Source organism: Lycorma delicatula, chromosome 2 (genome assembly GCF_047948215.1).
Source record: "Lycorma delicatula isolate Av1 chromosome 2, ASM4794821v1, whole genome shotgun sequence".
Lineage (NCBI taxonomy): Eukaryota > Metazoa > Arthropoda > Insecta > Hemiptera > Fulgoridae > Lycorma > Lycorma delicatula.
This window is the reverse complement of record NC_134456.1, coordinates 35186891-35202429: the sequence shown is the minus strand read 5'-3', so window position 1 is coordinate 35202429 and position 15539 is coordinate 35186891. Positions and strand designations below refer to the sequence as shown.

The 15539-nt window shown below is 29.9% G+C and overlaps 1 protein-coding gene across 1 annotated transcript in view; it reads left to right on the top strand.

Moving 5' to 3' along the window:
• Positions 1 to 14711, top strand: part of beta'COP (coatomer subunit beta') — a 63355-nt gene extending 48644 nt beyond the window's left edge. The window contains exons 14-17 of the mRNA XM_075358658.1: positions 303 to 507; positions 3256 to 3358; positions 4318 to 4523; positions 14559 to 14711. Coding sequence (XP_075214773.1) covers positions 303 to 507; positions 3256 to 3358; positions 4318 to 4523; positions 14559 to 14594 — 550 coding nt within the window. The 3' untranslated portion in view covers positions 14595 to 14711. The remainder of the gene's footprint in view (positions 1 to 302; positions 508 to 3255; positions 3359 to 4317; positions 4524 to 14558) is intronic.
• The last annotated feature ends 828 nt before the right edge of the window (positions 14712 to 15539 follow it).

Genomic DNA, 15539 nt, shown 5'->3' with positions numbered 1-15539 from the left:
GACTAACCTGTAAAATTAACTAAAAATTATCTGATTGATCAGTCGGTTCCCATTTTATTGTACAAGATGCTTGATAGTTATCTTAACTGAATAGGTACTGTATATTGTCAGTACAAGCTGCTGGTGTACTTCTGATACAGAAGTCAGTTATTAGTTTATGAAAAGTAATTATAAAATTTTTCTATTACTTAAAAATATTGTCTGACAGTTAATAAAAAGTATTTGTAGTAATAAATTATGATAGTCATTATTTTAATTTTCTAACTGTTGTGTTTTAATTCATAATACATTTGTTTTTACAGAACTTATTTACCAAGTCATATATCAAGAGTAGTTGATTTATGGCGTGAATCATTATCTAAAGTCAGTGAAAAAGCTGGTCAGTCATTAGCTGATCCAAAAGAATATGATAATTTGTTCCCTGGGTTAGCGGATGCTCTCAAGACAGAACAATATCTTCAACCAGAAAGAAGGTTATTACCTTCTTCTGCTTACTATCTAATTCCTGTAAGTTACTCATATTTTATCCAAGACTTAAAAATTCTGTACTTTTGACCGTAGATCTATGAAAAAAGCAAATGAGACAGACTCTGTCATGATCCTATCCTTTCTTTGCAGGTGACCTCCTGTTCTGTTACTGTTAACATTAGCTATCTGATTCTCAAATATAAGTTATCTGTTTATTCTCTATAACTGCCTGCTAAAATTACTTTGTGATAACATTTAATGCACAAAGTATAGACCATTTTACAAAAGTAAATTGGTTTGATTTAAAAAAAAAAAAACTTAGTTTGTGGGGTTCTATTCTGTTTAAAAAAACTTGTTTCTGTTCTTTTATATCAATACATTTGTTACACATGTTCTACGATTTTAAATAAAATTAATATTGTCAACAATTAATTGTATGTAGTGCTGCTGCATGTTGTTGTTTACAGGTGATGATAACCTATCTTGTTGACAAAATTATCAGAGCTTGATGAGATGGCAATCTATCTTTGGAGATTATCCTGTGACTCTTTTCCTATTTAGTTATAGAGTAATACTGGAAATCCTGTTCCTATATATAATATATATATATATATATATATATATACAGATTCATGTATAATACAGATTCTTGTATGTATTCATGAATGTGAATATGTACATGTCTAACTCTTGACAGAGATGAGTTTGGCTTATTGAAAAATTTTTTCTTTGTTATTATACTGATTTTATTGAGTAGAGTTCTGTATAATCAAATAAATAAAAAGTTCTCTTTACTACTGGTTCACATTGTTCAAGTTATCTTTATTATATATTTACATGATATCTCATATCTCAGTTGTATTTAGTTATTATTATTTATTATTGACATTAAATTATTTTAGTTAATTGTAGTATGTTTTTATCACTGACCATTGACATTCCAGATTTTAATCAGATTACAAAACTTTTAATAAACTTCAAAATTGGTCCAAGAATAAAGAAGCAACAGGAAAAGCAAACGTTGTTATAAAGTTAGAAAAAGGTAAATTTGGTGTGATGGATTGTTGATTATTACAAATTGTTTATCAAATCTTCATAAATAAGATATTGATGTTTTCTCAGTCCTGCTAGTTATTGATTTTAATTAAAACTGAATTTGAAGAAAAGTTAAAAACTTTCAAAATATTATTTTTTATGTTCCTTTAGGTTACTAGTCACCACTGGTCTAGGGAATCTTTATCAGAAATATTGTTTTTATTATTTCTTTCTGTTTCATAATAAATATTTTATTTACTTATTCCATTGTAGTGTTGACATTATTTTTGGTGGTAACAAATGCTAGACATGTTTACCTTTTGTCAGGAAGTGGAATACCAATTAGTGTGTATATATATATATGTATGCAAAATTTATAAAAAATGTTTTACAAAAATGTTTAAAATTGTTTAAATATTAAATTACTTTATTATTCTTACCAGAACAACATTCAAGTAATAAATAAAAAAATACTTTTTTCCAGGAGAAAGGCAATTATCCTGACTTATACATCAGATGCTACATACTCTATTCCTTCCTTGTATGAAGTAAAGGAAGTGTTGTAATCGCAAAAAATTTCAGTTTTCAGAATTCAACAGAAATATCCATTTTGATTATCCCTGAATCCATTTTGACTAGTTTCACCATGACATCTATACGTAAGTTATGCGTATATCTCGCATAACTCAAAAATGATTAGCCGTAGAATGTTGAAATTTTGTATTTAGGACTGTTGTAACATCTAGTTGTGCACCTCCCATTTTGATTGCAATCAACTGGGCCAAAAATGTGGATATAGTCGTCAGACCTGTAAATAAATTTGGATTTTGGACTTTTTCTTAATTGCTGTAATAAGCCCTCGTTGAGAGCTTTTCAACGGTGTATCATAAGTGTTACTTACTTTCATTGGTTCCAGAGTTATAGAAAAATAATAATGAAATATTTGGTTCTTATGAGGGGAAGAAACATCGGTTTGAATTCAACTTCACATAAATATTTTTTTTTTAATTTAAGTATATTGATTTATTAATACTTATTAACCTCTGATTGTAAAAAAAATTTGAATAATAAATAATAATTTAATAACAATACAAAAAAAATTTATATATGAGAAAAAAGATCAGAAATTATTAGTGAAATAAACTTTTTAATTCAATTTTAATTTTAATTCAAGAATTTTTACAATCAGGTGTTAGTAATTATTAATAAATCAATATATTTAAGTTAAAAAAAAAATATATATATATATATGAAGTTAGATTTGAACCAATGTGTGCATGGTTACGGTAATGACATGTTCTCACTTACACTGCATATCTAATTGAGCGACGTGTGAAACAAAATTATTGTATAAACAAATATAAAATGCTGATAAGGCCACCAGAAAAAAATGTGATGCACATGGTGTCCACCATAATGCAATTGTGTAACAGTCACTTTATTAAAGAATTGGAGGATTGTATCTCACTTTGAAATGAAATAAGTTTAAATGAAGTGCAGTAAGAAATGTGTATATGTAATTTAATTGACGTACAAGGAAGTAATGCAGTGTCCCCACCAGATTTTTTTTAATTTATGGTCAAGGTTAAGTTAACCTGATCTAGCAGGTAGGCAGGCTTCCATTTATATATATTTTTTTTTTCATTAATGTTTCATTATATGTATGTATATTCTGAATATAATTTTTTAATGTTATGTACATTTAAAATTTTAATTTTTTTAAATAATAGCTAATTTTTTTTTTTATTGAAGGCAAATCATGAACGTAATCCTGTAGAAGAAATGAGAACTGCAGAAGCCAATGGAAGATTTCACTTTAAGCCACCTGGCGTCCAAGATTCATTATCAGCATCGGGTATGTATGATATGACGTTCTAGTTTATAATCCGTTAACGTTATGGTTACAGCTACTAAATTGAACCCAGTTGAAATAAGACTATATATTTACAGTTATCTTTAATTTCTGCGTTTTACTATAATATATATTTTTATAAATTTCTTATTGCATATTTTGTTTCCTGTTAAACCACTTAACATGTAATTTTCTAATTAGTATGTTGTAGATTGAAGTAATAAAAATAATACATGTTCTTTTAGTAGAGATTATAATTCTATTTCATTATTAGCCTTTGCTTTTATATTAAAGTAGGAAAAATCTTCTGATTACAAGCATATGTGATAATGTATAATTAAAATGTGTAATTTTATAGTAGTAAAATTTACTCGCATATTCATTTTATTTTATATTTTACTTCATACATATGAGATTATTAATTAGAAGGGATTTAGTCAGTTTAGTTCTGTAACCCTTTGACATTAATTGTAGTAACTTTCTGCATATACTTTGATGTAAAGATATTTCATTGTGAACAAGGATTTGTGACAGATTGTTCAGAATTGGGTATGAAAAGATTATTTTATTTAATGAAATGCAGTTCAGTTTTCTATAAGAAATTTTATAGGTATTTATTAAAAATTTATATTAGGTAATGTATTCAGCATATGAACATTAGGTATTAATAAATATGTAAATACATGCTAAGTAGATAGGTATGCTGTACGTAGAATGTACTGTAAATTCATTTAAACTCTAAAGATAAAGGTGAAAGAGGAGATAAAGGTGAAAGAGTGCAATACCTGTTTTAAATTTCTTGTTAACAGTAAATGACTATAGAAGAATAATATATTTCACTTCAAAAACTAGTTAAGGTGAATTTTTTTTATAGTGTAGATGATTAGTGTGTATTTTGTTAGTCCTATGCTTTGCCTTTTTTTTAAAACATAAGTTTTAATTAAAGTTTTATTTTTATACAGAAGAACCAGTGGCAAACATCATTCAATCTCAACTACTTGAACCATTAACACCATCACCTGCACCTTTGTTAGCTTCAGTATTACAACCTACAAAATCTGAATTACCACCTCAGAAACCACCATCTATCACACAGGATACTACACAAGATGATGATGATCTGGAATTTGATCTGGAAAACATGAATTTGGATGACATTGACACTTCAGTATGATACTATTTTCAATTTACTCATTATAACTATTTCAATGTGGTGAAGTAATAATTTGTCTTCACAGAAAACAAAGTATCCAGGTTGAAATAATATACACATATTACAAGTCTGAAGTAATTTAATATTTATAGTAGTTGGTTGGAAAACATCAGTTATAATCAGTAGTTTTTATTTTTTTATGTTATGGATAAATTATTTTGTCTGTTAGATATATTTTTTATGTTTTGTATTTAAAGCAAAATCAGTTGTTGGCATTGATAAATACCAACAGCATGCAAGAAAATTTGATCCAGTCATTAAAACAATAAAAAGTAAATAAAAAAAGCTCTAGCCATCAGCCTTTTTTGCTTCACATCTGTCACTTTCCAGGATAACACCCGTGAGATATTCTGCATCTGATTGTAGTACAATGTAGATTGTTAGGAATATTTTATAACCTTACTCAGAATCTGTTAGATCTTAACAATCAGGAGTGTATAAATTTTTATTTTTTTGTAAAGGAAACCGAGAAATCTGTTTTTTTGTGTAACATAACAGGACAGAAATTAAGTATTTGTTTATTATTAAGTCTCTTGTTTTATTTTTCTTCCTTTCTTGTGAACGGTTCAGGTTCAATTTATTAAACTGTATTTTTTTAAACAAGCTTCAGACCATACGTTTTACATCATTGCATTATGTGTAAGTTTTAAATTGCACATTATATAAGCAGTGGTTTATTTAAATAGCAATAACCACTTCATGGTTATTACTAAAGGAACATTGAATTGTGTTGAAATCTCATCTTGTGTGAAAATTAAAAAAAAAATTAAATAAATATTAATAAGATTGAAAAGAGCTATGCACAGATATTTAGGGTATGAGAAGTTCAGTGAAATTCATTTGTGAGGATGACCAAAACCCAAAAGTATCCACTAGAAAGTTTCAGGTACCAAATGTGATTTTTGTATTAAAATAATTTAAAGAATTTGTAATTTGGTTTTTGCAAGTGTATTCAAATTTATAGATCTTAATTTCTGGTCCTGCCAGACCATTAAAGAGGTTGAATTTATTTTTATAGGATTCCAAAAAATATTAAGTGGAATCCAACTTTTTCTTTTCTCGTAATTTTTTGTCTGTTCTGTTTTTATGGCTAATTTAATTCCTTATTTTATATTTTTTTTGGACTTAAATCAAACAAGTAAGAAGTAACATGAGTCGTACACAAGCAGTTGAATCATACATTGCCTGAAATTCTTTAATTATTACAATTACATCTAAAAAAATATATATATAATCCAGAATTATGTCAATTCTTGTAAATACATCTTGCTTCAACTCTCATTGTCTTATTTTATCAGTATTCTATGCACTGCACTCAAAACATAATCTAAAATATGCACAGATGTGTGATAAATTAATCTGTAGAATTATTAAGACCCAGGGAATATTTTTATTTAAATATATATATTTAAAATATTAACAGATTAAAGCCTGTGTAACTTAGAGTAATTTTCAATAGGCTGAAGTTATAGGGTCAGTCCATATTCAAATCATCCAAGTCATGAACCCATAGTTTCAGAATGTCATGAAAATTTGTTTATTTGTTCTATTTGCCAGCCTTGTTAACCATGTACAATTTTATTTTGATATCTTAAATACTTTTTAAGTTATTAATTTTTTAAATTTGTTAAAAAATATGTTATTGTTGTTTCTGAGGCTTTTAGTGATTGTGTCATTGATTTAGTAAAAAAACTCATCATTTTGTCAATTTTTGTCATATCACAATGGTTTTTTTCACTAAAATTTTCAGAAAAATATACAGAATAAGGTAAAAATGCATTTAGCAACTTATCTATTAATGCTGCGGTAAATATAAGCTCAAACCTGGATTTCATAATTTTTTTTTTTAAGAAAAAACAAAATTTAAAAGTGCAATTAAGATAAAAGGCACAACAATAACCAAAGTATTTTTTTTTTATATAATCCTAAATTAGGAGCTAGTAGGGTGTGGAAGAAAATTTGTGGTTTTTTGACTGCCAGTATTTTTTTAACCCTTAAATAATAAATATTTTACTTCCTGAAAAACATATGTAATGATTCATATACAAGGTAGTGAAATTATGTTAGGAAACTTTATTTGATCTGAAGTTGTTAAAATATTTATGATATTTTAGTGATTAGGTACTGCCACTTCTGTTTTAATGGATCTCAGCAAGTCTGCATATGTTGTAGTCAGATTCGCCTTAATGACAAGCGTCTCTCTCTTGTGCAGTTGGTCAGCAGGGTCATCACTTTTCCAGGCCTGTGGATGTCTGCCAGCAGCCACAAGCAGATGATATGTCTGCCCAGATTTCCTCCCCTCCCACTCCAATATTTTCCTCACGTATACTGCAGTGTTCTGCCCATATACCTCGGCCTGCATCGATCCCAGGTATCCACCATTATTAGTTCTTACTTTATCGATAGTGTCAACCAGTTCCTGTGCCAGGTAGTCACCACTACCAGAGTCTACAAAAGCTATGTAGAAGTTGTTCTTCACTGGCATCACGTAATCAGGAGACCCACCAATAATCTGGCCTCCAAAATGGCAGTCAGGACATTACCAGCCCTAAGCCCAAGTCCGTTTAAGAGCCAGGACATCTGGGGGTGCCTAGACACCAAGCTGTCAAACAGCCGTCCTTCAGTCGCTTCATGGAGATCCACAATGGCCATATTATATCTAACACACCATCTCTTCTGTCCGGGAATGCCAACCACTGTATTGCAAAAGGCCTTTTTCAGCCAAACCTTTCTTATAAAATCCACAAGTTGGTGCGAGGGCACCCCATCATCAAGCCCATCAACTATAGGTCACCCAGTATCAACCAATGTCTGAGTAGTTGCCTCGACCATTTGGTTCTTCCAAGTAGCTGCGGCTGAAGTACATACCAGTCTCCGTAAGTCTTTCACAGCAGCGGCGATCTCCGTATCAATTTCCTTTATACTTCTTTTAACATTTTTATCCCCGTTTTTCCTGAGTTCTTTGGCTAGCTTTTCAAACCACCGAACCATCATCTCCATGTCAAGAGGTATGTCCTCCTCCTCAGTGTAGGACTGCCTACCTTCAGCCTTTTGGTTCCCTTTCTGACCTCCACAGTCGCTCTGGGGGGCAAGCCCTCCACCTACAGATCAGATGTTACAGCATCGGTGGCAACCAGGGTGGGCAGATCCTCCATTGCCTCCTGTCTCAATGTTGTAGGCTCAGGGGCGACTTCCAGTTCATCTGCCAGCCCCTTCTATTATTATGGAGGGGCTGGTAAGATAAACAAAAATAAAATATCAATTATGTAGCTTGTGTACTCAAGCTACTAACCAAACTGTCGCTTTAACCGATAATACCAGTAAATAATATAAAATTGTCAGTACTGAGAACTAATATTCTATTTAATATTGACTCATGAGATAAGGCAACATAACATTATTAAGTATTGTCTGTTAACTAATAAAAAGATAATGTGGATAGATAACAAAACTTCAGTCCTCAATGTAAATAATGAAAATAGCCTCTATTGTCAGAGGCAATAAAGCTGATCTCATAAAAGGCAGAATAAAAAGTAAGCCCATTAATCTATAATCAAAAAATCCACAAGATACTTCCGTTAAAATTCCACTAATCAATTCCGATCGTCCATACCAAAAAAATTCACCAAAAACCAACCAAAAATGATAAAATCGCGGAGCAAATGAAATACACATCCACACTGTGTGAGTTCATCCACTTGACTCTAGTTGAAGATCTAGAAAAACTAATACCTCACTCTTTCATTACAAAATCTCATGCCAAATATTTGAAAAAAAATTGAAAGCACTCTGAAAGTAGATGAAGCCATTGTTCTTATTGATTTTTGTGAAAACTGTTCTTTTGTTTTGCAAAATTAAGCCCAAGGGCATCATTGGACAAGCAACAGCTGTTCTCTTCATCCAGTAGTGATCTACACGTGTCATGACAACAATGAAGACTTAATAGTTTCTAGTTTGTGCATAGTGTCTGATGAGTTGGAGCATGATGTACTATTTGTTCATGAAACACAAAAGGTTTTGCTGAATACTTGAAAAACATTTTCCATAGGTGAAAAGCATGACTTATTATAGTGATGGATGTGCAGCACAGTATAAAAACTAAAAACTTTCTCAATCTGTGCCTTCATGAAAAGGATTTTTAAGGATTAAAAGCTATATGGACTTTTTTGCCACCAGCCGTGGGATGTCACCAACATAGTCCTGGTAATGATATTGATAACGCCCAAAAATTCTTTGATTTTTGCAAGAAAAATAGTAAACATAAAATTCACAGTAGCACGCCAAAAACTAGAGGCTCGTTTCTCCAAAGCCAAGACAGTTCCTGGGACATGTAGTTTTCACCACTTTGAACCCAAATCTGAAGACTCAATCACAACAAAACGTGTAAGTTTTGATGAAAACGTCTTCAACTTTTATGGAGAAAACCCATCAGTGAAGATGTCTGATGATGGTGTGCACAACTACATTGCCTGCACTTATGATGACCAGTGGTTTTTTCTATTATTATCAAAACATGAAGATGAAAGTGACATAAAAGGTCAATTTCTGCATCTCAACAGGCCTGATCTGTCTTTTCACTGGCCCTCAAAAGAGATATTTGTAGATTCCTGTGAGCAACATAATTTCATGTGTCAACCCCTCAGTCACAAAAGCATCCATAAGAATGTATTATTTTCCTGAGAAAGAAATTAGTTAAATCAACCTTCAATGCAACAAGATGTTAAACATAAGTCCATAAATAACAAGGTGTTGGTGTTTTGTTCAAAACAGTTTTAAAAGAAATGTCATATCAAGATATCACTGTAAAAACATTTTATGTATGTAATTATGTAAGCATACTGAAACATATCTTGATAACCTTATTTGATCTATAGGTCAAATATATCATCATGTAACAGGGGATCTTCTGTTTTAAAAACAAAATTACACAAGAAGCAAAAACTAAATAATGTTAAGAAATCATTGAAAGAGAAGAGTGGGATGATTGATGATCACCCATCCAACCTTTTGGGCTTCCTAGTAATTTTAATATAGTACAATGTAGATGTTTTTTGAAGTATGGTTTTATGGAATTGTAAGGATTTAACACATTTTTAAATATGTTTCTGACTGTTTTGAACTTCTTAAAATAAATAAATAATCCCAAAAATTATTTCGTCACAGGTTTTCCTCATATTCTGAATGTCATGTGGGAGATATATTGAGTATTTATTAAGATACCGTGATTGATATTTGAAAAAAAATAACTATTTTTTTGTTTATTTGAAATAAATCAGAAACATAAATAAATATGAGAAAATATTGAAAAAATTATTTAAAATTTGGAAATCAAAACATTCTTTATTTTTAGATATACTTTTACCATCCTACATTAATTAAACATTATTAAAATTAATAATTGTCTCACTCTGTACAAGACATGTTGGGAAGTGGGCCTCCATCTCAATGACTTTTTTCATTTTGGTACTGAAAATGTTCATGTATAGGAAATTTGTTTTGGTAGGGTGAAAAATGCTTTCATATATTGTGTATAGGAAATGTTATTATGATCATTAAAAAGTATAAATTTAATTTTGATCAAATTTGATTGTTGTACGCTATTATTAGATTTTATATATATATATAATAAAAAATTCTCCTGACTCATCTCTTCTGAAAAAAATTGCAGTTGTAAAAAATGGCCGTCTTGTTACTTTTAAAAATTATGAGTACAGTATAAAAATGTATGCATACCACCTACTACTACTTCTACATTGGGATAAAATGAATTATCTAATGATTAATTTACAAAGAAATTTAAAAGAAATGTCATATCAATATGTTACTGTAAAAAACATTAGTATGTAAGTTTATGTATGTAAGTATGTAAGCATACTGAAACATATCTTGATAACTATTAATATCAAGATATATCTTTCTTATCTTATTAATATAAGATATCTTGATTCTATTAATTTATTATATAATAAATATAATTTCTTTTTTTTTGTCTTCAGTCATTTGACTGGTTTGATGCAGCTCTCCAAGATTCCCTATCTAGTGCTAGTCATTTCATTTCAGTATACCCTCTACATCCTACATCCCTAACAATTTGTTTGTTTTACATATTCCAAACGTGGCCTGCCTACACAATTTTTTCCTTCTACCTGTCCTTCCAATATTAAAGCGACTATTCCAGGATGCCTTAGTATGTGGCCTATAAGTCTGTCTCTTCTTTTAACTATATTTGTCCAAATGCTTCTTTCTTCATCTATTTGCCGCAATACCTCTTCATTTGTCACTTTATCCACCCATCTGATTTTTAACATTCTCCTATAGCACCACATTTCAAAAGCTTCTAATCTTTTCTTCTCAGATACTCCGATTGTCCAAGTTTCACTTCCATATAAAGCGACACTCCAAACATACACTTTCAAAAATCTTTTCCTGACATTTAAATTAGTTTTTGATGTAAACAAATTATATTTCTTACTGAAGGCTCGTTTAGCTTGTGCTATTCGGCATTTTATATCGCTCCTGCTTCGTCCATCTTTAGTAATTCTACTTCCCAAATAACAAAATTCTTCTACCTCCATAATCTTTTCTCCTCCTATTTTCACATTCAGTGGTCCATCTTTGTTATTTCTACTACATTTCATTACTTTTGTTTTGTTCTTGTTTATTTTCATGCGATAGTTCTTGCGTAGGACTTCATCTATGCCGTTCATTGTTTCTTCTAAATCCTTTTTACTCTCGGCTAGAATTACTATATCATCAGCAAATCGTAGCATCTTTATCTTTTCACCTTGTACTGTTACTCCGAATCTAAATTATTCTTTAACATCATTAACTGCTAGTTCCATGTAAAGATTAAAAAGTAACGGAGGTAAGGAACATCCTTGTCAGACTCCCTTTCTTATTACGGCTTCTTTCTTATGTTCTTCTATCTCTGTATTTGAACCCTAATTTTTTTTAAATGCTGAACATTTTATTCCAGTCTACGTTATCGAATGCCTTTTCTAGGTCTATAAACGCCAAGTATGTTGGTTTGTTTTTCTTTAATCTTTCTTCTACTATTAATCTGAGGCCTAAAATTGCTTCCCTTGTCCCTATATTGATTCAAAATATGAAAAATTTCTGTAATTGCTTTTCATATTGTATTAAAATTGATGTTCAAATGTAAAGGTAAGAATATAGAATCAATAATTTTTTATAAATTTTAAAATGGTTTCTTTGTTTTTTAATAACTTTAAATAAAACCAACTTTAAAAATTTTTCAAAAAGTCAGCAATAAATTAAATGAACTAAAATGGCACCCAATTAATTAAAAGAAATATTTTATTCTGCCTGGTGCATTATAACATTTTACAGATCATGTCAGGAGTGGATGAGTACACTACTTTGTGGATAAAAAAAAAGAAACTGTTGTAAAACCTTGATTTGTGTAGTATGACAGATTTACGCAATTAAAATCAGAAGATAAAAAATAGATGTGATTAAATTATGCTTTTAATACTGTATAATTTTGAGGTAAAAACATAATTTAATGAAGTGAAATTAAACCCAAATTTTTTACTAAAAATTTTTATTTTTTTTATCAAATCAGTATTTAAAAATATTATGGAATATTTAAAATAAAAATATCTCAAGGGCAAAGCTGGGAAAGTTATGCTCTGCTGGCTTTTTTGTTTTCTTTCTTCCTACATGTTTCCTTTGTTCTTCATGATTGTCATTACCTGTATGATTTGTCATCTGTTTGACAATTTTCTTCATTGTTCAATTGAATGATGTAATCAATTTCACTATTAGAACACAGACTGCACATTTCTGTCACGGACTTATCATTATCCTTCAGGATTAGCTTGCCAGTCACTTCTGTTACTATTATAATTTCTAGAACAGTCTCTTTATTAAATTTTAATAAAAATTTTATCTTTTGTATAGATAATAAAGCTTTTCACATTCATAGGACAGTTTACCATGTGTAAATGCGAACAATAATTCAGAAAAACTTTCTACCTGCATAATAATGCACAAAGGAGGTTTTATTTATAGATTAGACATTTTCTGAAAAATCTCCCAATGGTAGCAGTGAAACTAGAGATTTTTCTGAATAAACAATAAGAAAGCTTGCGTTTTTGAGGTTTTGAAAATTAGTTTTATTAATATTTAAACATGACTGACCACATAAGAGGCTGGAAAGAGTGGCAGAACAATCTAAATAAATAAAAACCCAATCTTAGAAAAAAATTATATAAAGAGGTTTTACTTGCCAAGTGCCATTTTATTATGATTATTCTGTTAATATGATTTATTAAAATCTTACATTTTGATATCAAAAGCTTCTAACCTGACTAACAATAACCGAAACCTTCACTGAAAGAAAAAAGAAAATGCAACACACTGTTATGCATATAATTTTTTTTTTTTTTTTTTTTTTTTAATTTTTTTGTCACTGCTGCGATATAGGATCTGTTCATTTTGAGAATTTTGCTTACCTTCAGTGGTTCTAAGTGAACAGTTTTATTCAGTCACTTTGGTATTACATTTTTTGTAGTTTTAGCAGTTTCAGTTAACTGAAATTATCTTCTATTAATTATCATAAAAATACAGGAAATTATTATTCTCTTGAATTAATGTACATGGGCAGTTTTTTTTTTTTAACCTTCGATGGCCTGTAAAAAAAAGACAAATTGACATAGCAAAATGATTTTATTACTAAGGTTACTTTTTTTTACATAATCGCCAAAATGATTGCGGCATTTGTCGTATTGTGACACAGCTTTCCAATGCCCTCTTCAAGGAAGTTTGTCGCCAGTGTAGTAAGGGTATGTCTTGACAGTTCTTAGACTGTTCTTTGGTTCTGGATAGTCATACTGGATCCAAGTCTTATCACTAGTAATGATGGACTTTAAAAACTCTTCCCCCTCATTATCATAACACATGGAAAACATTAAGGCTGATGCCATTCGCTGTGTCTTGTGATTGTCACTCAACATTTTTGGGACCCAACATGCTTACAGTTTCCGGTGTCCTAGGTCTTTAGTCATGACTGTGTACAGAGAAGACCTTGAAATTTCTGGGATTTTGTAGAAAGTTCACTTATTGTAAATCTTCATTTATCACGGACAAAATCATCAACTCGTGACCTTGCCAGATCATCAGACTTGTGACCTTGCCCACCTTCGTCATGGATGTCTGTTTGCCCTTCTTTAAATTTTCTGTACTGTTCACATACACTACCATCACTCATAAAGTTTTTACTGTACACTGGACTCATTCTGCTTGCAGAAAACATACAACACTTCGTAACTCACACCTGGTGGGAACATCGACCATAACGACCATGTTCAATTGTCATTAGCTCAGATCAAATTGATGCAAAGGAGCCGGCAATGGCAGAGGTTGTGGGGCTGCACAGTCACACAATGCACAGACCTGGCTTTTGCTTATCTTTTGTTTACTTAGATGCACAATCAGAAGTTGAAAAAAAAACAGCCCTTATACTTTTATTTGAAATCTTAAATGATGAGTATCATTTTCTTTCATGTTATGTTATGAGTGAAATTTAATGAAGCTCTACCCTGAATATGGCCCATTCTTATGTTTTTTACGGCCATCAGGAAACAATATACACTACTGTAAAGTATTCTCTTTGATGGGCTTATTTTATTATGTTTAATGTCTACTTTTATAAGTTTGAAAGTAAAGCTCCTTAAAATAGCATAAAAAATTGTAATAAAAAAATATCAGTCATGCTACTTATTCATTATTTAAACAGTAAGGTGAATATAACTATTACTGATTAAGACAATGAAAACATCTTAAGTGTATAGAATAATTGCTCTATAACATATTACAAACTTTCAGAAATATTATTAATTAAAGAACTAACCATGATCTGGATCATCAGTTTTCAACATCAAAGAAAAAATTTGCTGACCTTTTTAATTCAATTTATTAACCTTTATTGAGCTGTCTATTAAGTCTAAAATTGTGTTTTTTTTTCAGGATTTAAATCTGGAGGAAGATTTATTGACAGATTAAATGAAGAGAGGTAACAAAAGTTAAAAAAAATATAAATATATTTTGCTGTGTATAATTTCTATTTGTATGTGATGTATTATTTAATTTATCATTATAAATAAATTTATATAATTCCTTCTTCAGTTATTATTTTGCCTTTTTGAGGATCTGCGGCTACTGACCCTAGAACTCAAGCTTGTTACAGTATTGCTTCACATTATAAATAGATCACATATTCACAAATATTATCTTTAGTCCTATTTCACTTCAATAATGGTAGTAGATATTTTGTCATAATTGCAGTATTACTTGCTTATGCAATTAAAAGCCCCAAACATTAACTATTTTCCTACATTGGAGAAAAAATTTTAATTTTCAAAAAAAATGAGAACTATAACTATTGAATTAAAAACTGTACCAGTGTATGAATACACATTGTTGAACATTTGGAAATAACATTATTAGCAATATGCTTTTTTGGCATTTTAAGTGTTGCTTGGCATTTATTAATGGCAGTGTTTTGGTCTTTCATTTTGTGTTTACTGATGTTGAATGTTAATTAGTCTAGTCAGTTAGTCAAATAAATTTTGATGATCACCACTGGCGGGGTTTCTTGTAAATTATTATTTATAGTTGATTATTATTTATAGTTTATGTAAAGATGTTTGCATAACTTTGGCTATCTTTTCCTTCTATCCAATTATGTATGAAATATTTTTTTAAAAATGATTTCATGATTTTCAAACTTGCAGACCTAATCTACTGTTATAAAGATTATAAATTAAGAAACAAAGATGCTTTTATGGTGGATATTCACAATATCCACCATTGAAACTCTGTTATGAATTTATTTCTGTTCATTAAATTTATTAAAGATTGATTGGTCTTCAGAACCTACTACCATTTATTGTTTGGAGCTGATGATAACATCTTCAAACTTGTCATTCAGTAACTGTATATAGCAAC